This window comes from Equus caballus, chromosome 25, assembly GCF_041296265.1.
Source record: "Equus caballus isolate H_3958 breed thoroughbred chromosome 25, TB-T2T, whole genome shotgun sequence".
Classification (NCBI taxonomy): Eukaryota; Metazoa; Chordata; class Mammalia; order Perissodactyla; family Equidae; genus Equus; species Equus caballus.
In genome coordinates, this window is record NC_091708.1 from 28,936,043 (window position 1) to 28,963,361 (window position 27,319).

The 27,319-nt window shown below is 43.5% G+C and overlaps 1 protein-coding gene and 1 long non-coding RNA gene across 3 annotated transcripts in view; one reads left to right on the forward strand and one right to left on the reverse strand.

Annotated features, from left to right (window-relative positions):
* PAPPA (pappalysin 1) overlaps window positions 1-27,319 on the forward strand; it is a 236,685-nt gene that overhangs the window by 104,968 nt on the left and 104,398 nt on the right. Inside the window, exons 8-9 of the mRNA XM_023628753.2 lie at window positions 4,039-4,167; window positions 9,771-9,862. Coding sequence (XP_023484521.2) covers window positions 4,039-4,167; window positions 9,771-9,862 — 221 coding nt within the window. The remainder of the gene's footprint in view (window positions 1-4,038; window positions 4,168-9,770; window positions 9,863-27,319) is intronic.
* Window positions 9,760-25,588, reverse strand: LOC111770581 (uncharacterized). 2 transcript variants are annotated; one of them, XR_002803858.2, is made up of 3 exons: window positions 25,457-25,588; window positions 11,264-11,330; window positions 9,760-9,889 (listed from the first exon to the last, which is right to left on the reverse strand). It is a non-coding gene; the product is annotated as an uncharacterized lncRNA (long non-coding RNA). The 2 variants fall into 2 exon arrangements; XR_011432497.1 differs by lacking the exon at window positions 25,457-25,588 and adding an exon at window positions 15,544-15,681.

The following is a 27,319-nucleotide window of genomic DNA, read 5'->3' on the forward strand; positions in this document are numbered from 1 at the left end:
CAGTATTTCTGTTCCTAATTGCTAGAAATGCAAACCTAAGACAGATATGTCATTTCAGACATTTGTGAAAGAATGATGGCTAAATGTTAAGAACATTTTTTTTAAAAGTCAGACATAGAATACAAAACAACCCTTCAAAATTAGCCAATAGATCTCCTCACATTTAAATACTGCAATTTAAATTTATGAGGTAGAAACATCAAATTAATGAGATACAATTTGAAGAATTGGTGATTAAATACTAATGGAGGTTAGCTTTTAAAAAAATTTTAAATGGCATTCAGAATTCTATGAAGGAAACAGAGATGGTGAAACTAATCATGTTTCAGATGAAGTGGTAAAATTCTATTTCAAAGCGAAGGGTAAAGAGGAAGTGTCAGCCTGGTAGCATGCTCCCATCACTGCACTCAATGAGAAGATGTTGAGCATGGAGAGTGGCCTTGCATCCAAGAATATTCTGATGGTATTGGTAAGATTGGAAAAAGGAGATACTTGAGGCAGGAGGGCAAGCCAGAGGCTGCCTCAGTCATCAAGGCTGAGATGCTGGTGGCAGCAGGGATACAAAGGGAATAACGTGGAAGCTTTTGGCTGGGGAGAACTGACAGAGCTTAGGGTCTGCCTGGAAGTGGGAGTTGCAGGCAGGGAAGGAGTTCGAGTGACAGCTTAAGACTTTGCAGGCGATTTTAGGAGAAGCTGAAAGGAACAACTTGATATGAGTGTCCTACTTTTAGACCAACCATGAAATAGGTCCTAACCTCCTGCACAGCTTTTAGAATCCACTAGCTTCTATTCTATTCTACCCAGGTTCTTGAGTAAAGGGCCCTTGTTTAGCATTCATCTTGACTTAACTTGGAGAAAGTATAGTTTTATCACAGAATTCTTCAGTGGAAAAACTTAATCTTTTTACTAGCAGTGGTACCCTTTCCCCCTTCCCCACTTTTTGACAAATGGAGTGACTTGCCTTCTATTTTCCTATCTGAAAACGTGGGAGAACAACCCCTACTCAAAGAGGTGCTGTCGGGGTTTCATGCAATAATAATACATGAACCATGCACACACAGTTGGAAGAAGGAGGATTATTAAGGTTTCTTTACCACTCAGACGTGTTCTATGTGATGATAGTGGGTAAGAAGTAGGACAGTGGGTAGATGTTATTGGGAGACAGATTTTGCCCCAGAGTAAAGATAAACCTTCTGGGATCCGGATTTTGAGAAGTTGGAAGAGCCACCTAGAGAGAGAGCAAGCTACAGATGCTAAGCGTGTTCCAGCCAATGATGTGGTAGAAAAGGCACTTTTCATCAAGCTATGCCACACATGACAGGTCGTGGCTACTTCTTCATGGCTTTACCCAACCAAGGTTATGTGTGGTTATCTGTCACCTCCATCCTTTCTAGAATAGAAAGTATATATAGCATAACTACAGTGAATAAGAATGTTGATAATTAAGCATTAATAGTAATGGGTTAGCATTTATTAACTATTTATCATAGGTGGGATACATATGTGCTTTGTATGTGTTCTCACATTCAATCTGCAGGAAAACGCTGTGAGGCTAGGTTTGTGACTAATTTGAAATAGGCTTAGAGAAGTGAACCACCTGCCTATGATTTCTCAGCTAGTAAGTAATGAAGCCAGGATAGAAACACATATTTGCTTGCCTCAAAGTTGTGTTTATTGAGAAGGAGGAGGAGGAAGATGGGAGGAGGGAAGGCAAGGAGCGGGGAGGAGGAAAACATTCACAAATATTAGCAGAGCACCTTAAATATTATCAGCCATAAATCATTTGTGACACACACCACAAGTGAAAAACACAATGTAGTGAAGTACTTTTTACAGTCGTACACTTTTCCACAGAAGTGCTCCAACTGTTTCTGACAGTGACCATCTTCCCCCAGTGGCCTGGGATGTAGCCTGAAGAAAATTTATTTTATTCCGTAACACGGCCATATAAAACGTACCTCCATATTTTAGACGAAAATGAATGTGCATTAGAATGCGTGTCATCTTTATCTTGTGCCTTCATGTGTCTCCTGGGAAAACCACTCTTGCCCCCACAGAATATTCCAGTTTTAGAAGCACCACCAGAAATATACATTCATTAGTGTAGAGGTTGATAAAGTATACAACAAACTAAAAAAAAAAAAAAAAAAAGAAAGAAAAAGAAAAGCCTATGATTATATCAACAAATTAGCATTCCACAGGTTTACAAGGCAACAGTTTTTCACACATTCATATACTATCTCAAGCTTTTTATGCATGTCAACTACTTATTTTTCACTGACAGAGCACTAATGAAATCCCCAGGGACTTCTGGTCTACCCCTAATATTGCTGTCTGCTCCAGCACTGTGGAAACCAACTCGCTTTTAGGTAATAAGCCGAACATTCTCAGGAAGGCTATGTTCTTCACCGGAGTCCTTTAGTGCTCATTAACTCCAACTCATCGTTGTGTTGAGAGTCAGGAGACATTGTCTATCCTTTGCCCCGGCACCTGTTATCTTATTGGCCTTATCCGAACAGCCCCAACCCTAACAGCAGCTGAAACAACAGATGGGCAGGAGAACTTGAGATTTTTTTGACATCGTCCTTTTGTTTATGAATTCCTCCCCCCCACCAACTCTGGAATCTAATAGGAATTCTCTTCATTATCATTTTGTGTTTTTTCCCATAGCACTTTTTTATTATTAAAAAGTAAATTATTGACGTAGAGGGAGGTGAAAGACAGGAATAACATCTCCCTTTGAAAATGGTCAAAAAAGAAATGGGGATGGTGATTCGGTCATGTGGAATAGACATAAATATATCTTTGCCTTGGAGGATAATTGGCAGTAGCTAGGCTCAGTTGTTGGTAGGATGGGCTCAAGCAGGGAGCTGAGAGGGGCTAACCAAGGAGAGGGAAGTAATCTGGTGTAAGATTGAGTGTGAGGAAGTGAGACTAGGCATTGCACCAGGAGATCTTGAGAGCAGAGGAGCGATGTAATCTAGGCAAGTTGGAAATCTGGCAGGAACAAGTGCCTGGAATTGCAATTCCAGGACAAGATCTCCTTTTGCAAGGCATGAGATTGTTAAAACAGGCCTAAGCTAGGGATTAGGAAGGCAGAATGCAGGATATTATTTAATGGCATGTGATTGTAAGCAAGTTGCTTAACCTCTCTAGGCCTCAGATTCATCATCTGTAAAATAAACATGAAAATACTAATACACGTGTAGGGTTGTTTTGATTCTCAAATGGGAAAATACATGGAAAGTGCTTAGCCCTGGGTCTGATATTTAATTAGTGAGGCTGCTACTATTATTATTTTAGTCAAGAGTGAGAAACATAGGGAGGAGCAAGTGTTGGGGAGAAGGAGAGTCCCTGGATGTGCTCATGTGTAATGAGGTTCCGGCTCAGGTCTTAACATGAGGAGAAAGTATCAGACAGCACCCACAGAATCTGGCATGGGACTTTCCCACCTCCTTGCCTCTGCTTATCTCTTTTGTTTTTCTCGGATGCATTCTCCCAAACACCCTCATAATGGGCCACATGCTATCTGATTCTTATCCACCAGCATTACTGTAAAGGTTAAATTAAAGATAAAAAGTACCTAGTAAGAGGGCCAGCCTGGTGGCGTAGTGGTTAAGTCCACACGCTCTGCTTCAGAGGCCCGGGTTTCATGGGTTTGGATCCCAGGTGTGGACCTACCCACCGCTCATCAAACCATGCCGTGGCAGTGTCCCACATACAAAATAGAGTACATTGGCACACATGTTAGTTTAGGGACAATCTTCCTCACCAAAAAAAACCAGCCCAAAAAACTACCTAATAATATGCATGTTCACATGTCAATTGATGTGTTATTATTGTTATACATTTTGATGTAGTCCATCATGTGTAAGAGAGCGTCTTAGCCACGGTAAACCTGAAAAATTATTGGATAACTGAATGTGCATGTGATTTCAAAAACAAGTAAGACTGCTAGAAGAATGCACTCAATGGGATCAGTTTGTCTGCCCCCAGCATTGTGTCTGTATAGCTAAGAGTCTTCTTTATGTTTTCCAGGGATCTAAATCTTGGCAGTGTGTACCAGTACCGTGTTATCACCATTTCAGGAAGTGAAGAGAGTGAGCCATCACCTGCTGCCATATACATCCATGGAAGTGGGTACTGTGGCGATGGCGTTATCCAGAAGTAAGTAGATCTAACTCAAGAAAGGGGAGGGGAGATGCTAATTAGACCAAGAGATGATCAGGGTACAAAATAGAAGAGCTTATGGAGTACTCTTCAATGTGTGAGCTGTGAGTTACCAGTGATCCCCAGCAGCCTATCAGTTGGACCACATACATAGTTGCATACATTCTGCAACTGGTTTACTGGTCTGAGAAGAAAAGCATTGATTGTTTTTGGAACATATACATTTCTTAAGTTGGTAATACAATATATGACTTCAACAGAGCTACCAGTCTATACTTACTACCAGTATGCTCCTGTTCTTAGTGGTTTTATGTATTTTACAAGGATTCTCTTTAGTCTTTTCCATCCCAGCCCACATTCAGTTAACAGGACACAGTGCCTCTAGGTCAAAACACTTTCACATTCTTTGCTCGTTACCATTTATGTTTCGTAAAACTGCCTATTTATGTGTTATTTCTTTTGTATCATGTTATATAAACAATTTACAAAATGGGTCAAAGATACATAAAAATAGTGAAATATTCTAACTCACTATAATGTTGAAACCATAAATAGTAAACAGTACTCCAGAATGAGTATTGAATGTGGATATAAGTATAGGGAGGCAAATGAGTCAGTAAGTGTAAGGATTCCACACGAGCAGCCAAAAACGAAAAGTGTGATTAGAAAATATAAATCTGCATGTCTGAAAAGTGGATTTTATTGGATCACCAGTCTATTCATCCCTTCGTCCAGAGGACAAGATGTTATGCAACTGCGAAATAGGGGCAAGAAGCCATCAAGACTTTTGCATTATTAAAAAAAAACAAGTAAACCTTTGAGTTTCTTCCTCCAGAATAAGCACAAAAATGTTTTTTGTCCCAAGAGATGAAGAAGAGACCAAAAATCATTCACGATTGCATTCATTATTGCTAAAACTGTGTTTCCCTATTGCTAACGTAGTTGCAAGCCACACTATTGCTAACACACTTTTAAAACTGTGGGCAGATTTAATGATAAACATTATATGTGGAGATGGCAAAACAAGCTATTGGCAACATTTCTTCATTAAATGGCACTGTTGGGTGTCACATAATATCTGTGAAACATGGAATTGCAATGACTATTTCTGAAGGGGGATGGGCGCTGTAAAGAGGATTTGTTTCACAGTTGGATGAAATCACTGATGTGCAGAACATGAATCAGCTCATAGGTGTGGTACATATATGAAAGAGAAGTGCTGGATGACGATTTCTTCAGTTCATCATTGATGCTAGTGCTGGAAGGGAAGAGAGATTTAATTTGGTCCTGATGACTTTGGGATATGCAATGTAAACTGGAAACCTGCTTTGGGATGAAAGCACCAGCGAGGAACACAGCAAGGATGGCACAGTTATGCAAGTAAAGCGTTTGCACGTGAATCTCCATCCACATAGACATCCAGTTATTGGCCAGTGGTTTGCCTTCTGATCATGACTTAGCATGGAAGGGCATAGGGAATGTTGCGAATATGATCAGAGGAGGGCCAATAAGTTGCATCTTTTCAACTTGCTGTGCAAAAAGATAGTAGTTTGTACAAGATTATGCTCCCTCTACACACTGAAGGATACTGGCTGTTACAAGAAAGGTACTACTTCAAGCTTTTGAAATAAAGGATGACATTTCTTAAAAATATTGACACTGATAAGACCAAGAATGATTATTTGCACAATTTCAAGTGGCTTGCTGAAGTGGTCTATCTCAGGAATACATACTCATGTCTTACGTGTCCTATACCTATAATTTCAAGGTTGAATTGTCAAGATTTTAATATGGAGGAGATAATCTAAGAATTTTTAAGTGTTGAATTATGGTGCAAACCACCTGATTGCCAAGAATTTGACTCCTCAAGCATAGAAGATGAAGCTCCTCATTTGTCAGAGAATAAAATCCTTGGTATGCTGTTGTGTATATTTAAGATTCATATCCAAATGCAACAACTGAATGTGAAGATACAGTTTCTCATGCTTAATGTAACAAAACTGGGGAAAGGAAAGCCATTTGCTGTTCTCTCCCACATTACGACATCAACTTCCAGCTTTTGAGGCAACTCTTGTTTGATGGAACACTGAGCAACTGAGCAAGGCTCTCTCCAGGGAAGGTGCCCATCATTTGTGGGTCCAAGATTGAGCTGCATATCCAGAATATCCAGGGAATACTTGTGGTCATTGCTGACAACCCATAATTGCGATTTGGGATTTTCTAATTTATCATAAAGAATAAAAAAAGAAACTCACCAGATTGGAACCTGATCTACAACTCAGTCTATCCATTTTGGAGCCAGAAATAGATGTATTGGTAAAAAACTGCAAACAACATCATTCTTCTTCCTGATCTAAAGTTATTATTATTATAATTAATTTAAATAGTTTTTTTTTTTGAGGAAGATTAGCCCTGAACTAACATCTTTGCCCATCTTTCTCCACTTTATATGTGGGATGCGTGCCACAGCATAGCTTGATAAGTGGTGCACAGGTCTGCGCCTAGCATCCAAACCAGCGAACCCCGGGCTGCCAAAGAGGAGCTCGTGAGCTTAACCACTATGCCACTGGGATGGCCCCTAAATAGTATTTTTAACTTAAAGTTTTTTAGTATTTTGTCTTAGAATTGGTATCCTGTATAGACATCAAATACTTATTAAGTTACCTGCAGGTACCAAATAGTTGTTGACACGCTTTGTAGAAAACTGAACACAGCTTATGGAAGGTTCCCTAAGGAAAAAGAAATTCTTTGAGGAAAAGGAGAGATGTCATTTTAGTTAATTGGATTTTTCATGGGATGATGCATGCTAAATTGGTATGTATGTGTAAGAGGATTTAAAAAGAAGTACAGATAGACTCAACACTCAATGAGGCCCCAATGGGTGAAAGGACTAGAAGAATATTATAGTAATGCTAACAATATTCGTGAATATTTGTTGAGCCTCTGCTATGCACAGTGCACTGTACTACACTGTTACCTCCTTGAGTCCTTCCAACAACCCTATGAGATGAGTCCTGTCACCATGCTTTACAAGAGACAGCTAACAGCCAAAGATTAAAGGGGTTGCTTCAAGCTTACACACCCAGTAAGGACCAGAACCGAGATGTGAACCCAATGCCCAGGTTCTTATCTGGATTCATTATTGCCTTGCCGTGTGACCCACAGGCCTGTACAGCTATCAAGTGAAGAAGTAGCTACGTGCTGTCTGCTATGTCCCAGGCAATGTGCCAGGCATCAGGGTACTAGAATGACAAAGACTCTGTCACTTCCTTTGACATCTTAAAGCCCAGTAAGGGGGCTCTCAAGTAACAGGGCAAAGGTGTCAGTTTGACAAGTGCTGTGATAGATGGAGCCCAGTGTCTCTGGACACAGAGAAGATGGCCACCCGCTCCAGCCTGGGAGGTCAAAGAAGGTTTCTCAGAACCTCTCTATCTAATGAGAAATCTGTCATGCTTAGAAGATATTTGTGGTGACCCTAATGTTTTGCTTAAACCAATAGAACATAGTGTTTGGGTGGTGAGGGAAGGCGGGTTAGAAGTGTTCTTTGTGGCTTAGGGAAACCAGCCCAGGTTAAAAAAAAAATCTCTCCCCAGATAACCCATGAAATAGCTAAGAAGCACAAGGCCATCACCAATTTCCAGCGTGCGAGATGCACTGGCAGAGATTGAAATATGGGCCCAGCTTGGAAGAGGGACTTCTTTGCTCATGGGTTTGCAGACAGGAGAGAGCTTGGGTGGCTCTTCAGAGATCAATGCAATGTCCTAGCCATCTTAAGGCTTGATTGCAAGGCACCATCCTGCGACTCTGACACCTCCTAAAAGCAACAAACATTTCCCAGTGCTAATTGCCCTGCCTGGGTGAAAGGAAAAGTCTGAGGCCTCTTCCATGCTGTGACAGGTCCCAGCTGGTCTCTGGGGAGGGAGGGACAGCTGCGGCACACTCTGCAGAGAACTTCCAGGACAAAGTGTGAATGGAAACTGCGATTCCCTGAGCCTCTACTGTGTGTCACACACTGTGCCAGCCACTTTAAGTTACGTTCTGTTCTTGCACCAACACTAAGGAGTCAGTATAAGTATCTCCATTTTAACCCATGAGAAAACTGAGATTCAGCATCTAAAAGAGCACTGTCAAGTATATTTTTCTGCCATGATGGAAATTTATTCTGTGCTGTCCAATACAGTAGCCAATATCTACATTTAACTGTTGAGGAGTTGAAATGTGGTCAGTGTGACTGAGGAATGGAATTTTAAATTATTTTAAATTTTAATTGATTTAAATAGTCAAAGATAGAAAGATCAGATAGAGAGATCAAGTGACTTGTCTGAGATTACACAACCATTTTGGAACGTGGGATCCAAACCCAAGTTTTCTGTTTCTAAATGGATGTGAATTTCCCAGAAAGTGGCAGTCTTTCCAATCTTTCCGTTATTACTGCTCCTTCTCTTCTCCTAGGTCCAATTTAGAAAGCATTGCTCATTTTCTGCCTACCCTAACCTCTGCAGAGTCATCCATAGGTGGTGGAAATAATTCCTTAAAAAAAAGACATGAGGAGGCATTTTTAGGGGCCGGCCTGGTGGTGTAGTGGTTAAGTTCATGCACTCCGCTTTGGCAGCCCAGGGTTCACTGGTTCAGATCTCAAGTGTGACCTTCGCACCCCTCAAGCCATGCTGTGGCAGGTGTCCCACATACAAAATAGGAAGATGGGCACAGATGTTAGCTCAGGGCTAATCTTCGTCAGGCAAAAAAATAAAAGAGGAGGCATTTTTATTTCCTGGCAGCATGCTTCCACAGCTTTGGAGTTCTTTTTTCTTTTTAGGAAGATTAGCCCTGAGCTAACTGCTGCCAGTCCTCCTCTTTTTGCTGAGGAAGACTGGCCCTGAGCTAACATCCATTCCCATCTTCCTCTAATTTATATGTGGGAGGCCTACCACAGCATGGTGTGCCAAGCGGTGCCATGTCTGCACCCGGGATCCGAACTGGTGAACCCTGGGCCGCTGAAGTGGAACGTGCACACTTAACCGCGGGGTCACCGGGCCGGCCCCGGCATGGGAGTTCTTAACACTGTGAAATGATACACCCAATGGAGAAGGCAAACCTTTCTGATAAGAGGAATACCAAACTTGAGCATGTGAATAAAAAATATCTTTACTTTTAGGTGCATTGGGGGAGTTGGGAGGGACTTGAGGCAGGGCTTCGTGAAAAACAGCATTTATATATTTAGAAACTCCAAGTTTTCCTTCAAATCTACCATTTTAAAATGCAATGAGAATTGCCACACACAAAGGAGCAAGGTCTGTTCATCCATTTCTTGCTCTCATCTGACTTAACCAACATAACTGACAAGATCTCAGAGAATGAGTTGGAAGCAGGAATTCTACTTCGTCCTGGGAAACACAAAATAAGACAAATGCAATCACATCCTACAAATTTATACCTTTTATGCATCTCATTTTGAAGATGAAGAAACAGAGACTCCAACTGGGAAAGAGACTTGCCCCAGGGCTCATGGATAGTTCATGGCCCAGGGAAGAAACTTTTCTGTGTCCGGCTGTGGTTCTGAAGCTGATGTGACCAATTTCTCTTCTCTGTCGGTTCTGCAGAAGCCAAGGCGAGGAATGCGATGACATGAATAAGATCAATGGTGATGGCTGCTCCCTTTTCTGCAGACAGGAAGTTTCCTTCAATTGCATCGGTAAGTCTGGCATTTCTTTGGGCTTTGCTGGAGAAGTGGACAGTGCGAAATTGTTAGTCAATTACAATAACAGCAATAGTGATGACTAAATAATGTTACTCCTTTATGTTACAAATATTTATTGAGTGCCTCCTATGGGCCAGGCACTGTTTTAGCTACCAGAAAATACAGCAATGGCGCGAAAAAAGGCAGATACTCCTGCCCCCTCATGGACCTTATGTTCCCATAGATGACGGCGATGACTAGTAACGTTTTTGCTTGAGCTGTACATTACATATATTATCACTCTTCTTCAAGCTAACTGTCCAGGATGGTTATTAGGATAGATTTTTAAGGCTTTTATTCTTACTTTAGAGATGAGAAAAACCAAAAGCCAGACATGATAAAACATGGTCAGAGTCACACGAGTTAGAAGTGATTGAAGACAGAACCAGAACTTGAACCTGATTTTGTCTGATTCTCAGGCTCGTGCTCAGTTCATTTTGCTACACAACCACCAGCCAGGATCCAGGAGCAGCCATGGTCCCCTCTGTACTCTCAGAACATTGGGCGGGCTCTCTGACTTGGAGGAGGAGGAATAGCAGACCAGCCTGTGTTTAGAAAGCAAATGTCCTCTTCCCACCTCTCCCCAGTCAGATGGGAAATTTGTTCACTCCTGCCTTCTCTAGGAGTCTGGCTGATCTTGTTGTTTCAGCCCCACTTGGGAGGCCCTGGCCAGCCCGGGGGCTGGTAAACAGACAGGGGTTGGGGGGCAGGGATGGAATTTTGAGCTGGCCCAGATGAGATCATTCTTCCTTTAAGATGCAAATCGATACCTGAAGATCAAAGGTCCCCAGGCTAATCCCCTGGGCTGGAGGTGAAAAGTAATCACAATTCATTTGCAAGTACAAAAGACAGAGGTGCTCTATCTGAGGAGGAAAGGGCAGCTACAGAGGGAGGAAAGCGGTAGTGGGAAGATTTCTCACTGAAAGGGAATTTTCGAAGGGGACGCAAGGGGAGGAAATGTCATCAGGTCCTCACATTTGCAGTGCATTACAGGAGTGCCTTTAGACTTTCCTTCTCCTGGTAGATTGTGGGCTCCCTGAGGTCTTTACCATGCATCCTTTGCCTTTTGTTCCATTCTCAACACACATTTATTGAGCACCTACTGTCTCCTTGGCACCAAGTAGGGGCTGAGCAGTATGATAGACGTGCCCTGCAACTGTGTGTGGATGGAAGAAAGGAAGATGTGGAAGGACAGCAGAGTTTCCAAGCAGCGCCTTGGATTTTTCAATGGCAGAAAGTTGTTTTCCTCTCCTCTGTTGATTTGAATATGGTCCATAATAAAGGCTTGATATTAGCCTAGTGGTATGGCAGAAAGAGCCTTGGACTAAAATGAAGAAAACCAGAATCTGGGCCCACCTGTGCTGAGAACTTGCTGCATAAAACTGGCCAAGTCATTTCCCTGCTCTGGGCCTCAGTTTCCATCCTATAAATAGAAAAGATTAGGTTAAGTGGTTCTTAAGAACCTTACTTGCACTTCTGTTGTGTGATTTGTAAGATGTGTGACTATTCCTCGTAATCCTGAGCTCTACTTGAACTAAACCCTTGCCTTTGTACCCTCGTGACACTCAATATTACTCTCAGATCATGCTGGAAAATATCTACCTATTTCATTCACACTAGGGTGGCATGTAACTTAAGTGCTTCTGGGAAGAAGGTAGGATGTGGTGAAGGTAGGATATGGTACCCTAAAAGAGATGCTTGGGCCCTGACATCCATGTTCTGTTTGCTTTAGCATCTCATGTAGCAATAAACAAAAACAAGGGAGCCCCTTACATGTAGAAGCTCATGGTCCATGGAAGGGGTCTGCAAACTAGAGTCCCTGGGCCAGAATTATGTTCGTAAATAAAGTCTTACCGAAATACAGCACACCCATTCCTCACATATTGTCTGTGGCTGCTCTCCTGCTACAACAGTGGAGTTGAGTGGTTGCAACAAAGACCCTATGGCCCAAAGAGCCTAAAATATTTACTATCTGGCCCTTTACAGACACCGTTTGCTGACCCCTGGTCCAAGAATTTGGAGTCTTTGATACTCTTGGCTATTGGACCCTGGTGCAGAAAGGAGGTGAAAATTAAAAGATGGTTCACCCTTTCTTAGAAAAAGAACTGAATTTTAAGCAAACAGTGGTAGGTTTGGGAGAGTATGTTAGAAATAGCCGTAGCTTATGTTGCCTTTTTGAGCCTCACTTCCCCTTTGTATTTTGGCCAAAACAACCATTTTGAAGGAGGTCAGTGATTTTCAAGCTGTGTTAACTGAAATGCATAAGAAGAAAGGAGAGAAGACGAGGAAGTTACCAATAGGATGAGACTTGGACCCTCGTGGATCCATTTTATATACCGTCATTTTCTAATAGGTTGTAAGTATTCTGCAGCTGATGGTGATATTTACTGAACATCTGTTATATACCAACCACATTTATAAACTCTCCTTCTCATAACACCTCTTTTATTGTCCTGCTTTTACAAAAGAGGAAGCTGAGGCATGGGCAGGTGAAATAAAGATATGCAGTTAAGTGGTAGAACTGGAACTCAAGCCCAGAGAGCCTGACCCCAGAACTCACTGTGGTCAGCTACCTGCAAAAAAAGACTCCTCTTGCTCTAGTGGAGCTTTGGTGCTGAACAAGGAACATACAGCTGTCGAATAATTCATGTAATAAATTAATGGACTGAAATACAAAACTGTCAGTGGTGTGGATGGTGTCCAGGGAAGGCTCTCTATTACCCCTGCATATTGAGTGTGTTTTGTGTTAGAGGAAGGACCTCAGCTATGCCCTCCACCCTTGCCATTTAGAATTCCATTAGAGACACAGGGCATTTCGGGCATTAAGGAGTCTATCCAGAGATCCCACCTCCCAGGAACTACATCCCGAGGACAAACTCCATGGCTTTGAGTCTAGAAAACCACCTTCCTCTAAGAAGAATAGGTGAAGAAAACACAGTGAATCTTTGGCTCCCAACAGATCCAGCTTTAATGAGTCAGAGAAATGGGACTGGAGTGTGGGAGGCTTTGCTGAGGTGGACGTTGTTCTCATCATTACTTTTGTCAAGACAGTGGTCAAGATAGTGGCCAAGAGAACAGGCTTGAGTGAGACTGATGGGTTCACGCTGTGGCTTAGACATGTGGCCTAGGCTAAGCTTCAGTGTTCTCATCCAAAAATGGTGAAAGTCTGGGACTCAACTGTGAAAGATATTTACCAATATTTTTTGATATTTACTATGTGAATCCCCTTTCCTAGAAATAACTCTCCTTGTTATAATTATCATGAGGCAGATCCCAACACCTATTATGGACGTTGAAAATCCAAAAGTCTTCTCCCAGTCCCCCTTATAGCTTGAGTGTGGGCACAAGACCTACCCTCTCCCCCACCCAAGATACTGAATCAGAAACTAGTCGTGATAAGACATAGAGACCTGCAGAAACCATTTTGATAAGGATGGTGGGAGTGGCCACAACCCATGCGTTTCCAAAGTACCAGTGACAGCATGTAACATTAGTGCTGAAGTGACCACGTGTAGCAAAGCTCTGAGGTGTCTTCACAAGACGAGCCCTGGGACCTAATTTGAGCTTGGAATTGGGCTTCAGAGCAAGCAAGCCTGACTCTCCAGCCCTCCCAAGGAGTATTCCTTAAGTAGCCAATATTCTTTGAATAGATTTTGTTTGTTTGCTTGTTTTACTTAAGTTAGCCAGAGTTGGTTTCTGTTGATTGTCACTTAGAACCTTGACTGAAAATTGTTGTCATAAGATACTATGAGGTTTAGCCCCATTCATAGCAAGTTGGATGTGCTTGATGCACATTAACTATTACTTTTCTCTGTGTTTTTGTGTGTGGGGGGTGTGGGTATGTGTGTATGTTGAGGGGTATCAGCAACAAGCACTATTTATGGATACCCATTAGGTGGTACACCCTGTGTCATCCACCTTTGTTTAATGTGAGCCTATGTGAGGTCTCTTATATCCAGATGAGGGAGCTGTGATGTCTTAACTTGCCCAAGGTCAAATAGCTCGTAGAGGTGTGATCCCATCTCCAGATGGAGTAGAGATCCCTTGCTTTTTCTACTCTTTCATTCTGCCTTCATCTGAATGAGTTCCTTCCTCCCTCCCTCCTTCCTTACCTTCCCACTTCACTTCTTTCCTTCCTTCCTTCTCTCCTTCCTTCCTCCTTTCTTCTTTCCTTCTTCCCTTCCCTCCTTCCTTCTTTCATTTCTTTCTTCTCTTTTATTTTTTGTCACCAAACATTTAATAGGGCTAATGTTTTCCCTGGCTTTGGTAACACCAGTGTGAGGGTAGGTGACAGATTTATGGTGGCATTCCCATTCACTTTTCAGAAGCCCACACATCCGGAAGTATTCCCAAGGTGCCAGTGTATTATTATGCAACACCCTGGGACTTCCCTTTCCCACTTTCCTGCCCGCAGCGTCCTCATCCCCCAGTACATAATAAGTTGCTTGTTAAAAGGAACACCGCCCACAAGATCTCTTAGGCAATGCAAGCTACATCCCTGGCAATGTGGAAATTATCTTGTCCTTTCCCCCCTTTTTAAAATATAACATACACCAGGCCTGAGGTTTCAGTGAAAAAATGTGGTATCAGTAAAATGATAACTCCCCCAACAGGCACTGGCTGGAGGCATTGTTCGGCAGCGTTGGGAATTCTGTTTCTAAAGCACTGAGTCATAAACTACAGACAGGCTGCTGATAAAAGCTGAAGGAGGGAAGGTAATGGTCAAATTAGTCAGACAAAATGTGAAGCATCCCCAAAAGGGGTTATACTTAGTAATATATCTTGAGCTGGTGCTGGAAATCTGCTACCTTCTGAGATGACATTTAATCCATTCCAGGAGAAGTGATTGTGGATGACTCCTCATGCTCTGTTTTGATTAACCACCCTGTGTCCTTCAGGATAGCTGGGTCCAGGTCTCAGTTTAGACTTGAGAGCCTGGGCTGCAGCTTAGCATCTCGGAGCCTCAGGTTCTCCCCTTGTGAAATGAGAGGGATTGGGTTGAGGGCTCTCCAGCTTCTTTCTCTGTCTGATGCTGAAGAATCCTTGATTTGTCAAACATTCATTTAAAGGCTTTGGGGTTTCAAATCCTGCTGGCTGCTGATATGTAGTTAGGAAAACAAAGCCAACGGACCCCCACGTTGTCTTTCCCAGACAGACACACACTCTGTGTGTCTCATTTTCTCCCTCCCTCCTCACTCCTCTCCTCTCCCCCATCCCCTGTCATTAACATCACTTTGTCTCTAGTCCCTGACGCAGCATCTCCAGCCCGGTCCTAGAGCCAGGGCCAATAACTCAATTATCTGTGAGCCAGATAAGGGGGAGGAGGGGGGATCAATCTGCCTCCCCACCAGTCACTGGGAGGGGTGGGGGTCACCAAGCCTTGTGGCCCCTCTGTCAGGCCGCCCTGGCCTGCTCCGAGCCCAGGCGAGAAAGGAAAACAAGAAGATGAATCGCCATGACTTCTTGGTGGATGTTCTGATGAGACTTTAAAACAACAGTGACTGAAAAGGAAAACAGCATCTGGTGGGGGGAGGGGGACTGGAAGGGAGAGGAAGACTGGGCTCTGCTGGGAGTTGCATGTATTATTATTTTTCTTTTTAACAATGCGAAATCATAATAGACGATCCACCTCTCACCTTACCAAAAAATTAAAATTAAAAAAGCAAAATAAAACTTCTCCCGGCTGCATGTATGCCTTCAGACCTTCCTCTGCGGAAAACATGGGAACTTTCACCAAAATACCTCCTGGAAATAAAGCTTCCCTTGATTTGAAGACAGGCCCTTGAAAGAAGAGAAGAGAAATATTAGCGGTAATCATGGTGGTGGTGATGAAGGCAATCACGGTGATGCTCTATGAGCCAGGATGGGTGACATGTTTAGCACTGGCATAATGACATAGGGCATAAAGATTAGAAACGTGGATTCTGGGTGAAAAGCCTGGCATGGATGCTTTTTATCTGTGCATCAGTTTTCTCATCAATACAATGGGTGGGTAATAGTTCCCACTTCTTATAGTGGTGGTGAGGATGAAAGGGAGTTATATATGTAAAGCATTTTAAAATGGTGGCACCTGGTAAGTGCTATATATGTGTTTGTTACTGCTGCTATGATTATTGTTATTAATATCATTAATTCAGAAATTGCATCAAGCCTCTCAGGAACCCTAGGAGGTAGATAATGGTATTATCCCGGTTTTGTTGAGGAAAGAAAGGGGTTAAATAACTTTCCCAAGGTCCTGGCAATAGCAGAGGTGGGATTCATGATACCTAGGCAGAGTCTGCACACTGAATCATGAAGCTATGTCATTTATTAGACACCCAATTGTGCCAGCCTCTGTGCTGATAACCCTTTGTTCAAATGATTTCATTCATGCTCCCAGGAACTCAGAATAATAACGCCCATTTTGCTAATAAGAAAACTGAGGTGCTGGGAGTCTAAATGAATTGCCCTAAGTCCTACAGCAGGTAGTTCAGAGAAGGAGACTTCAGACCCTGTCTACTGTCTCTAAAGACTGTGTCTGATATCCGGACAAACCTGCAAAAAGCGGTAGAGAAATTCTCTTTTCCACTGTTGGTGCCCTGGTGCCATTGACTCACAGCAGGAAAGGAGAGGGAATGCCTATGTCCCTCCTGTGCCTTTTTCATGAGTCATGAAAACGACAACTTCAAGTTATTATCACCCTATAAACGTTCCACTGCATGAACCCCATGCCCCCAACATGGGACCAGTCTGTGTTTTGGGCTGTATTTTCATTTTTAACAGCCCAGTCTCCATTGACAGTAGCCACGTTGTTTTTTTAACATGGGAGAAGTTTGACAAGTAATCCTGTTGTCATGGCAATGTGTTGGTGGCAGAGGAGGCTGAGTTCAAATGTCTGTTGTTGTAATTACTCCCTGGGTCATCTTGGGCGTCTCCTATCCTCTGAGTCTCACTCTCCTCTTCTGGGAAGTGGACGTAATTATAACACCTACAGTTCTGTTCAGAGGTAGATAGAAATAATACCTATAGAGTGTCTAGCACAACGCATGGCAGTTTGTGGACCCTCAAGAATGTCAGTTAAGACCACTTCACCTTCCCATTCTTCACTCCCCATCTCAATTGTGAAGATGCAAAGGTCGCCAATCCATCTCTGGCAAAAGGGATCCTGAGCTGGATCCTGCATTAAAATGTGGTGGTCCCTTATGCGAAGTGACTGAGCCCCCTTGATCTCAGTTTCTCCAGCTACAAAGTGATGGGGGTGGGCTGGATGAGCTCCCAGGGCCCTTTCAGGGCTGACTTCCAGAATTTCAATCTCAGATCCTTATTGTTTTTAAACTGTGCATTTTAAAAGAAATGAGGGCTTGGGGAGGAGAAAGAAATTCCTTTAACCCGGAGGGTCAAAGGGGGTCACTGAGGGGACAAAGGAGCAGGAAAGGGAGGCGATGGGGGGAAGGCTGCGTGCGGAGCAGGACCAAAGATCTGAAGTCCTCAACCGGGAGGTCTGATGGACGCATTCAAACGCCCTTGAGTCAGCACCGGTTAGGATCAAGCTTGCCATCCAGCCTCAGACCACGGCTTACCACCTCCTTTGGAAACCCGGGAGGCCTACCCCACAGAGAGGCCGGGCTGGAATGAAAAGAAACAGGACGGCTTTGACGCCAGAAGGGAGGAATTCTAACCCTCAGCCCAGGTCGGCTTCCTGACTCTCAGGGAGAGGTCAGCCTCAGAAGGGCTTGGAGCTTGCCTGAATTCGAGGAATTGAGACCAAACCTTGATGTGTGCCTTTGAAACGCAGCCTGAGTCCAAGGCAGGTGAATCTGGGGAGCCAAGAACAAGGACTTCTTTGTGGCATTTAACGTGACCAGAAGCCTGCCCGCACGTCCATGTGCCTTGCTGTGCTTCTGCACAGTTATGACCGAGGTAGCCCAGGAGAGGAGAGAGGCCTGGGGGCCGGGTATCGGGGCTTTTTTCTAGCTCCTGGCTCTCTGCTCTTTCTTGGGGACTCTGTTAGGTTGCAAGAGACATTTAATATTCATGAGCTGTGATCTCCATTTGAAGGGAGTGCCCTGGGGGAAATTGAAATATTAAGCAAGTGAGGGATACAGACCTAATTGTATCCTCCTTTTCTTTTTGGACAGAGGAGTAATGTGCTTAAAATAAAATGATGGATGGGCAGTCGGGATTGTGTGAAAACCCCACTGCTATAGCCTGCAGAATAAATCGGCTGCGTGCTCTAACATATGCAGTCAGAACCAGGCAGAAGATGGTGCAAATTGGCTGCAGGGGTCCCGTCGTGTCATTCATTCACGCATTTATTGATGCCTGCTGTATGCCAAGCCCCGTGCTAGCTGCAAAGGAAACAGCAGTGAACAAGGGGAGGCCAGGGAGGCTCGGGAAATGACACTAATAATTATTTAAACGTAATGTTTGAAAATGCCGCTAGTGGAAATATTTGGAGGTGTATAACTGAAGGACCTCCTTTACGTTGAATGGTCAGGAAATGCCTCCTTGAAGACAGGACATTGAAGATGAGTCTTGAAGGTTGACTAGGAAATGGATAAATTAGGGAGACTAGGAGTAAGTTGACGGAATGAGGATGGCACAATGTTTCGACTATTACATCCTTGAGGCAAGAAAGAGCTTTTGAAGAGGTCAAAGGAAGCCAGCACGGCCCGGATGGTAGTAAGGAAGAGAAATGTGACTGGCGCCTTGCAAGCTCTAATCCTTCGGGTGCTTGAAGACCACGGTGAGGCTGTTGCTCATGCCATGAAAGGACAAGGCAACGCCTATGTTTGCATTCTACATTTTGTATCAAGCCCTGCACTCGGCAGAGTAGACAAGCATATGCTTGCATAGATGAGGGTCAGAAAACTACTGGCCAGGGCCAAACTCAACCTGTTGCCTGCTTGGGTAGACAAAGTTTGATCGAAACACAGCTATGCCCCTTGTTTTCGATGTTTGCCACTATAAAGACAGAGCTGAGTAGTTCCAACAAAGACCTTGTATGGCCTACAAAGCCAAAATATTTACTAATGGACCCTGCACAGAAAAAGGCACCAACAACCGCTGGCATAGATGGATGCGTGTTTAGGTGGGAGAAAGAATGGCCAGTTAGGGAGATCAAGGCAGATGAGAGATAGAGAGGTGAGGTTATCACCTCATCCGTCTCACTCCTGGGCCTATAGCAGCGTAGCTGTAATTGTACTGACTCCAGTTTCCCTCACCCTTGAGGGAAAAAGTCATCCTGTCCATCCCTGGGTCCTCAGCAGCTAGCTCAAGGCAGTCATTGTCTGATGCACTGAACCAAATGACACTTCGAGGCAGAAAAGAGGAGCCCAGAGGAGCCCAAACAGTTTACCGCCCAAAGCCTCAGGCAACCTCCTGGATCCCCCCTGCCTGTGAAAGGAGTGTGTTGATATTTATGGAGAACATACTACGTTGTCTTATTTCAAAGCGGCAGCACCCCTGGCAACCAGGCATGATTATCACCACTTTCCAGATGACACAGCAGATCCCCTAAATGTTTAAGTGGCTTTTGAGAAAGTGGCCTCCATTCAATAAATATTTATTGAGCTGGAAACCGCCACAAGAGGAAACAAACCTTCGTGAATGCCGCATCCCATGCCGGCTGGCTGCCACACACACACGCAAGGCACTCAGCTCCCTCTTGATCTTCAGGAGGCTGCAGGAAGGCAGGGCCGTTACTCCCATTTTATACAAGGAGAAACTGAGGCTCAGGGAGATAAAGTGACTTGTTCGAAGCAGGTGATTCTTACGTGGCAGAGCTGGGATTTGAACCAAGATCTGCTCAACTCCAACTAGCAGAGCTGGAGTCCTTCTCCAAAATACCAGACCTTCAGAACAAGGTGTCTTCCATCGCATCATCCCAGACAATAGTCGTAATAGTAGAAATAGCTCGGTATTGATTTAATTAATTTAATGCTTTCTCTATTACCTCCTTTGATTAATTGTGCTCACCCTATGAAGTAGTTTTAAAATTATGCCTGCTTTATAGATAAAGGAAAAGCCCAGAGATGTTAAGTCATTTACTCAGGGTTCCCAGTAAGGGATTCCTGCCCTGGAAGTCTGGCTCTTAAGCCCTCAGGCTAAACTACTAATTTATGCTACCTCTTGATCATTAAGCTTATCTAATGAAAAAAATGTGTACTCTGAAGAGCTGAACAGCCTACTTGCAAACAGATAATGAGAAGGGGAAACAATGCCCAGTGCAAAAGGAATCTTCCCATCACAAAAAGATCCTGGGGTCTCTTTAAGAAACACTGTCTGAAGTGTTTGTTTACAGATCATTAACTACTTAACAGAGGGAGAAACGAAAAGCGACTTTTTCTTTGCTGCCACTGATTAAGTAACAAGAAAAAATTAAGATAAAGCAAATTTGAAATTACAGTAATTTTGAAGGGACTGCATTTTCCATTTTTTAATTTGCCAGACAGAAAGATAATATACTCCCAGCTCCCAGTGTCTGCAGCCCAGCTTACAGGCACTAAGGTTGCCTTCTCTGTCTTCCAGACAGCAGCCACGGGGGTCCTCCAAAGACAGCTGGAAGCTAATGTGACCAATCTCACACTAGTTTTTGTCTATATGTATTAAGCACTTGCTGCATACAAAGCTCTGTGCTAGGCAGGGTGCAGACGGGAGTGACAAGCAGCAGCAGCAGAAGTCCTTCACTGGAGGACTTCAGAGGACAGGGGTCATTAAGCATACGTAAGGATTGCTGTGAGGGGACCCCAAGAGGAGTCAGGCCCTGGTGGGGGAGCTCGTAAATCCGTGAAAGCTTCCCGGACAGCCGGGCTTAGTAGGGTCACTCGCATAGCTCTGCCACTATAAAGGTCCAGATTGAGGGTTCTTTTGGGGGTACCGTGCGTAGATTAGTCCCAAAGAAAGCGACTCAGGGTAGCCGCAAGATGGGTGGGTGGGAGGTGTGATCCTGTAGTGAGTAGTGGTTTCTGGGCAGGAGCATGCCACGCTGGGAGCAGTGTTTTCAGATCAACCTTCCCCACCGTGGGATGCTCTTCAAGGGCCAATAAAATACTCTTGGCAAACTGACCTGAAGAGAAATAAGAGTGATTTTGGCTTTCAATGCCAGTCAGAAACCCAGCTCAAATTATCCATAAGATTGAACTAAACTTTTAACCGCCACTGTTGGCAGGACTGTGAAAGCTCCCGGCTGGAGCTGGTCCCTCAGCTCAGAAGTCCAAAACCACTCGTATAGCTTGAGTTCAGCCTCATTACTGACGAGAGGTCTGCGTGAGTGTCTTCAACCCATCAACTTTCCATTTGTTTTCGTGCCTTTTGCCAAGAGAACGCCCAACCAGGGAGCATGAGAGGAGAAGGCAATTGACCTGACCCAGAAGCACAGGGGACCACTTCTCTGCTCCAGGCTTGGTCTCCCTTTCTTTTTCCATCTGTGAAATGGGAGTGATGTTCTTTACTTCGTAGGGTATTATAATGTATTCTTTCATTCATTTATGAATTTATTCATCGCATATTTACGGAGAACCTTTCACATGTCACGTCCATGCTAGGCACTGAGGGTGCCAGCTCTGCTGTGCTTAGAGCAGTTCCTGTTCTTCAGAAAGTGATCAATAAATATTGATTATTAGAGTTATTAAAAATAAGAATCTACTCCTTACAAGGAGAGCACACACTGTCCCTGGCAGAGATCAGGCAGAAGATTGAGAATCATTACTCAGCGAAAGGATGAACGGGACTCTATTATGTAGCGTGATGAGATAGACAGATTTCAGTATATTTCTCCCTCACCTTGAAGTTCTGAACTCCTGGGGCTTCTGAAGTGTTACCCTCTTCCAAGTTTCCTTAACCTCTCTGGCCATCCCTACACAGACCTTCTTCTGCCCATCCTTTAAATATTAGCACACTCCAAATTCCATGATGGGCCCACTTCCCACTCTTCCTGAGCCCATCATTCAAAACTGAAGCCTCCCAAATCTCTATCTTCAGTCTGGGGACTGTCTCTTGACCTATGGACGTGTATTTCTAATTACTTTATTGGATGACCCACAGGCGCTCAAACTCAACACAGTGAATACAAGGCTTACCATTTTTCCTTCCAGACCTACTGCAACTCCTGTTTTTCTTAGTCTCAACTGGTGGCGCCACTAGCCAACCAGACATTTAAACTGGAAATGGAAACATCCTTAACTCTTCCCTCTCTGTCATTTCCCACAATCAAATAATTGCTATTCTGCCCATTTTACTTTGAAAACTTTTTCGCCCTCAGTCCCTCCTCTCTCTCCCTACCTTCATCGCTCTCCCTGAGTTCCGTCCCCCATCCCCACTTCAGCTCCTGCCAGGGTTATTGCAAGAGAACTCTAACAGGCTCCCGGTTCTCCGTCTTTCCTTGCCTCCATCTATCCTCCAGTATAGTGAGAGCAAGCTTCCTAAAATGCAAATATCATTTTGTCACTCTCCATTTGAAAGCATCAAGTGGCTCAGCAATGCCCTTGAGACAAATTTGAATTCCTTACTATGGCATTCAAGGCCAGTGTAGTCCGATCCAGTCATTTGCACTTTGTGCTCCAACATGTTGCTTTGCACCTCCACACTGTTTCCAGCTTCCCTTCATTTGCTCAGAGTCCACCTGCCTGGAATGTCTTCCCATCACCTCTTCCTCCTCTCAGAGATTCAGCCCAGGTATTATCTCCTAAGGGAAACCTTCCCAAGTTTGGGTAAGATTGAAGTTTGGGGGTCCCTCTTCTGTGCTCCTGCAGCATCTCATACCTCAGAACAAAATCCTGTGCAATCAGTAATTTATTTGCTTGCCCTTCTCACTAGACCGAGCTCCTAGAGTGCTGAGACCAGGTTGAATTCCTCTGACTTCCCAGGATTCCGTCCAGGACCTGGCAAATAATTTGCGGCTCGGTAAATATAGAATAAATGAGTAAAGGAAGAATATGTTTCTCGAGACAGTTTTATTTTTCAGGCAACAAATTGTTGTAGAGCTTGTTGCTCTTTAGAGTCAGACAAACCTCAGTTCAAATAGCAGGCTTTCCACTTTCTAGCTGTTGTTGGGGGCAGTATATCTCAGTTCCAGCAGCTCAGAGGGCTAGTTTCCTGCCCAGATTCCGGAGCTCAGAGGCTTGTGTTGAAACCCTAGTTCTGCCACAAAAGGAGTGAGGACCCCTTTAGTTTCCTCATCTAGAAAATGGCAGTATTACTATATTGATATGTTCTTGATCTTTCTTTGAGCTTTGTGTAAAGGAGAGACGGGTTCCAATGTAATTCTTATTCTATATCTCAATAGTGACCATGGTCATAACTCTTTGACAACCTCCAAATGTTTTAGGATTTTAGAAGAAGGGATGGATAGAACCAGTGATTTTGGTGGTTTCTTAGATCACCCACTAGAACTCTCCGATAATCCAAAATCAAGCTGCTTTTCAAAACCAAGACCTTTCAGGGAGGGAGCCTAATTAACTAGTAGCTGGAAAGGACTGCAGGTAGGCCACCCCCCAGCCAGAGAATTCAAAAGGAAGTGGGTAGCTGTGTAAATAACACTGCTTTAAGGGGCATTTAAGCCAATGCTCTTTGTTAAGGAAATTGATGGCTTTGTAAGTACTGCCTCTGAAGGGAGTACTTGAGTTGAAGGTTCTGATCTCCCTCGTAAATTCCCTAATGGACTGTGGGCCCGGAGGCTGGGCCCCAGTGTGTTCAATCACTTGCCAACAAAAACTTGGATTCCGCTTTAGAAAAATTAAAAAGATCGGACCAAAACATAAGTTATTGAGCCCGTGCAGTTTAACTGGCACAAGGTAGCAGAGATAAATTGCTTCCTTTAGGGAAAGGGAGACCCCTGCTCTTTCACAGCATCTTTTTTCACAGCAAACGTCGTGCATCTTCTATACAGCTTCTCATTTTGTCCTCCTGACGTCTGCGAAGATAGTCATTATTTCACCAATTTGCTGAAGAGGAAACTGGGACTCAGAGATGAAGTGTGCTGCTCGTTGACACCCAGCTAATTAGGGAAGAGCTGGGATATGACTGCAGCTCCCTCAGACCCCTGAGCCCCCAAGTACCACAAAATCATCCCAAGGCATGTTAGAGGGAGTCAGATCAGCTTGTCTCATTAGATCCTCCTCAGTAGCCACATCCACACAAAAGGAATGAATTTGGCAGCATGGGTGGATTAAAGGGCATGGATTTGGCAATCAAACTAGTCAGTATTTGATTCTTGCTTCTGGAACCTGTGAATCCTTAGGTAATGACTTAACCTCTTTAAACATCAATTTCTTCTCTGTTAAATGGGATGATAATAGCACTGAACGCATAAGGCTCTTCTAGGATTAAATGACATTAAATATTTTAAAATATTTAACATACTGCCTGGCACGTACCAAATCATCCTGTTATTCATTTAGCAAACACACTTGCTACGTGGTAGCTATCATTTTAAGTGGAGAAGTAGATGACGCTGTGGAAAGACAGAGAGAGGGACAGCTAGTCTTTCTGGGGTGGACTGCCAGAGAGATTTTCCAGAGGAGTGTTAGGTTAAGCTATGGATAAAGGATGAACGGAGACTAGTCATAAGAAAACAAGTGCTGGGAATTTAGGGGAAGCTTCTGCAAAGGTGGGGAGGTGAGAGGGAATGTGGTCCATTCAGGAAGCTGCCACATTTCAGCTAGTCTGGAGCTGAGACTAGAGTACATTCAAGAAGAAATGAGAAGGCTGCAGAAGCAGGCAGGGACCAGATTATGCTTTGCCAATTGTCATGAAGCATCTGTTGGAAAATGATGCATGAATATCTCACTGTCTTCTGAGGCAGCCAATTCCAATTTCAGACCAACTCTAGCTTGCTAGAAGAGTTTTCTACTGTGTCCTATCTGAGCAGCCATCTCTTCGCAGGTTATGCATCTCCATACCTATAGGAGCATTGCTGAGTGATCAGCCTGTCTTAAGCCCCAATCTCTGCCCATATCTTAGGTCATCAGTGGCCCAGACTTGGTCTGTCCAGCCATCTCTAGGACCAGAGAAGACTTCTCTGACCTCTGTTCTGGAATCTACAGCCAGTAATGCACCTGCAATCTCATGCTTTTGTTTGGGCAAATACCTTCTCCAGTTGGTGGAAACTGACCTCAGAGTGACCACTACTCCCTGGAACTTTTTCTGAACGTGAATAGTTATCCTGACTCTTATCATCTCTGATCAAAAACAGCAGTGGTTTTGATTGACGTGTTCAAATGTTCCGGGTTAACTCTAAGGTTTAGGACCAATTTTCCCTTCCTTCCTTCCTTCCTTCCTCTCTCCCTCCCTCCCTCTCTCACTCCCTTCGTTCCTTCCTTCCTTCCTTCCTCCCTCCCTCCCATTCTTCTGCCTTCCCTCCTCCCTTCCTCCCTCCCCCCATTCCTTCCTTCCTTCTTTTCATTCTTCTTTCCTTATTGGGAGGAGAGAGAGACATGTACACACATTTTTGTAAGAACAAAATACCGTTCAACCATACAAATCAAAGAGCATATAGATTCAAACTAACATAAAATCCTCTCCAAGAGCAGAAGAGTAACCCACCCATCCTGTAAGATAAAGAGAACTTACCTGAGTGGGATCCTGCCCATTGACTCAGCTTCTGCTCTTTAGAGCACTGCAGTGTGTCTCATCAACTTGGAGATGGAGGGCACTGTGGCTTGAATGTCTCATCTTTTGGGATGTATCTGAACCATATGGCAGGAGGATGGTTTTAGAGGCAGGCCAGACCAATCAGAGCTCCGGGTAGGAGGGATCCACTTTAACAGTCTTGTTTCTTGCATGGGAACCCCACCAAGAACCCAGCACACTGCAGTCCCTTTAGTCACAATCAGCTATGCCAGGCTGGGGTAACTGTCTTGGTTTTCATGTGGTGCCATGATTCATCCTCTATTCCTTGGCGACTGTTAACACAGCATCCACTTGTCCAAAATTGTCTCTTTTCTGGAATCTTCAGGATGCCTTAACAGGCTGATGGGCTTCTTGTTTTACTGGATTGAAGGATAGATAGGCATATGTGTGCATACTGACTTTTATTTGAATGCATTGTTTTTCTTTATGCTCATATACATGTATTTCTCACAGAACAATTGCATTTGACATTGCATATTGCTGATATTTATATAATGAGCTTTAATTAGGCCATAAAAACCCTTGGCCTATAATAATTAACTGTGCAACATTCAGTGAATTACCTAAACTTTCCGAATCTCAGTTGCCACATTTGCAAAAAGAAGCACTTGGACTAGATAATTTCTAAAGACCCTGGCAGCCCTAAACCTTCATTCATTCATTCATTCATTCAGCAAATACTTACTGATAGCCTTGTATGTCCTGGAATTGGAGTCCAGTAGTAGGCAAAATAGCCTAAGTTTCTGCTCTCATGGAACCACCATTCTGCTTTAGAGAGAATGCAATGATCAAATAAACATTCACAGAAGCAATATAATGCCATGTAGAAAATAAAATAGACTAGTAGGGTAGAGAGACTGGAGTGAAGATAATATGATTAGCAAAGGCCTCACTGGGCAGTTGATGGTGAAGCTGAGACTTAAACAATGAGTTGACAAAGTCATTTGATGATTTAGGAGATGAGTTGTAGATTGTTCTGTGATAAGAAAATGTGAAAACATGTTTGAGTATTTTCAATCATATTATTTTATGTGATCATTATAGCCACTCTCTAAAATGGGTAGGAAAAGTAATTTTGTCATGTTTTTAATAGACAAAAAGAATGAAACCCAGAATGAGGATGTGTGTTACCCAGTAGCAAAGAATAAGTTAGTGACACAGCTGAGCTTCAAATTTTGATTTCCTGTCACTTATTCCACCTGCTTTTCATTTTTGTCCTCTTCTATGTTTCTCAAAACGGGTTCCTTTACACCCTTCTCAGTCTTCATTGTGCTGGTCACAGTTCCCCATCTTTCGACTGCAAAACTGGTTTAATGAGTAAAGGAAAGAACCGAAAACCAAGAACCAAATACATTTTAGAGTGACTCAGTGGAAGGGGATCATAAAGAGACTTAACTGTCTTATTCTATAGAAGGCGAAATTGCAGCCAAGGGAGCAAAATGGCTTGTCCAAAGCCATGGGTAGATTAGAGAGCATCTATTCCAGATGCCAGTTCTCCTGATCAAGCTGCTGATTCTCAGAAACTGTCCCATTTCTTTTTCTTTCTTTCTTTTTTACCTATTTATTTTTGGTATGAGGCAATGAGATCATGTTAAAACCACTGACACTCCATTTATAGTTTACTATCTTTCATCACCCTTTTTTGCCACTTTTTGTACACGCTTCGCATATGAATATTTTAGGTATTTTTCTCCATTTATTATTAGCTTACATTATCCCAGAGAAATCTCATTTTGTTATTTCCTGCTCATACTTTGAAAGCCCTTTGGGTCCTAGGTGTCACTTTCCCTCCCATCTGTGCTC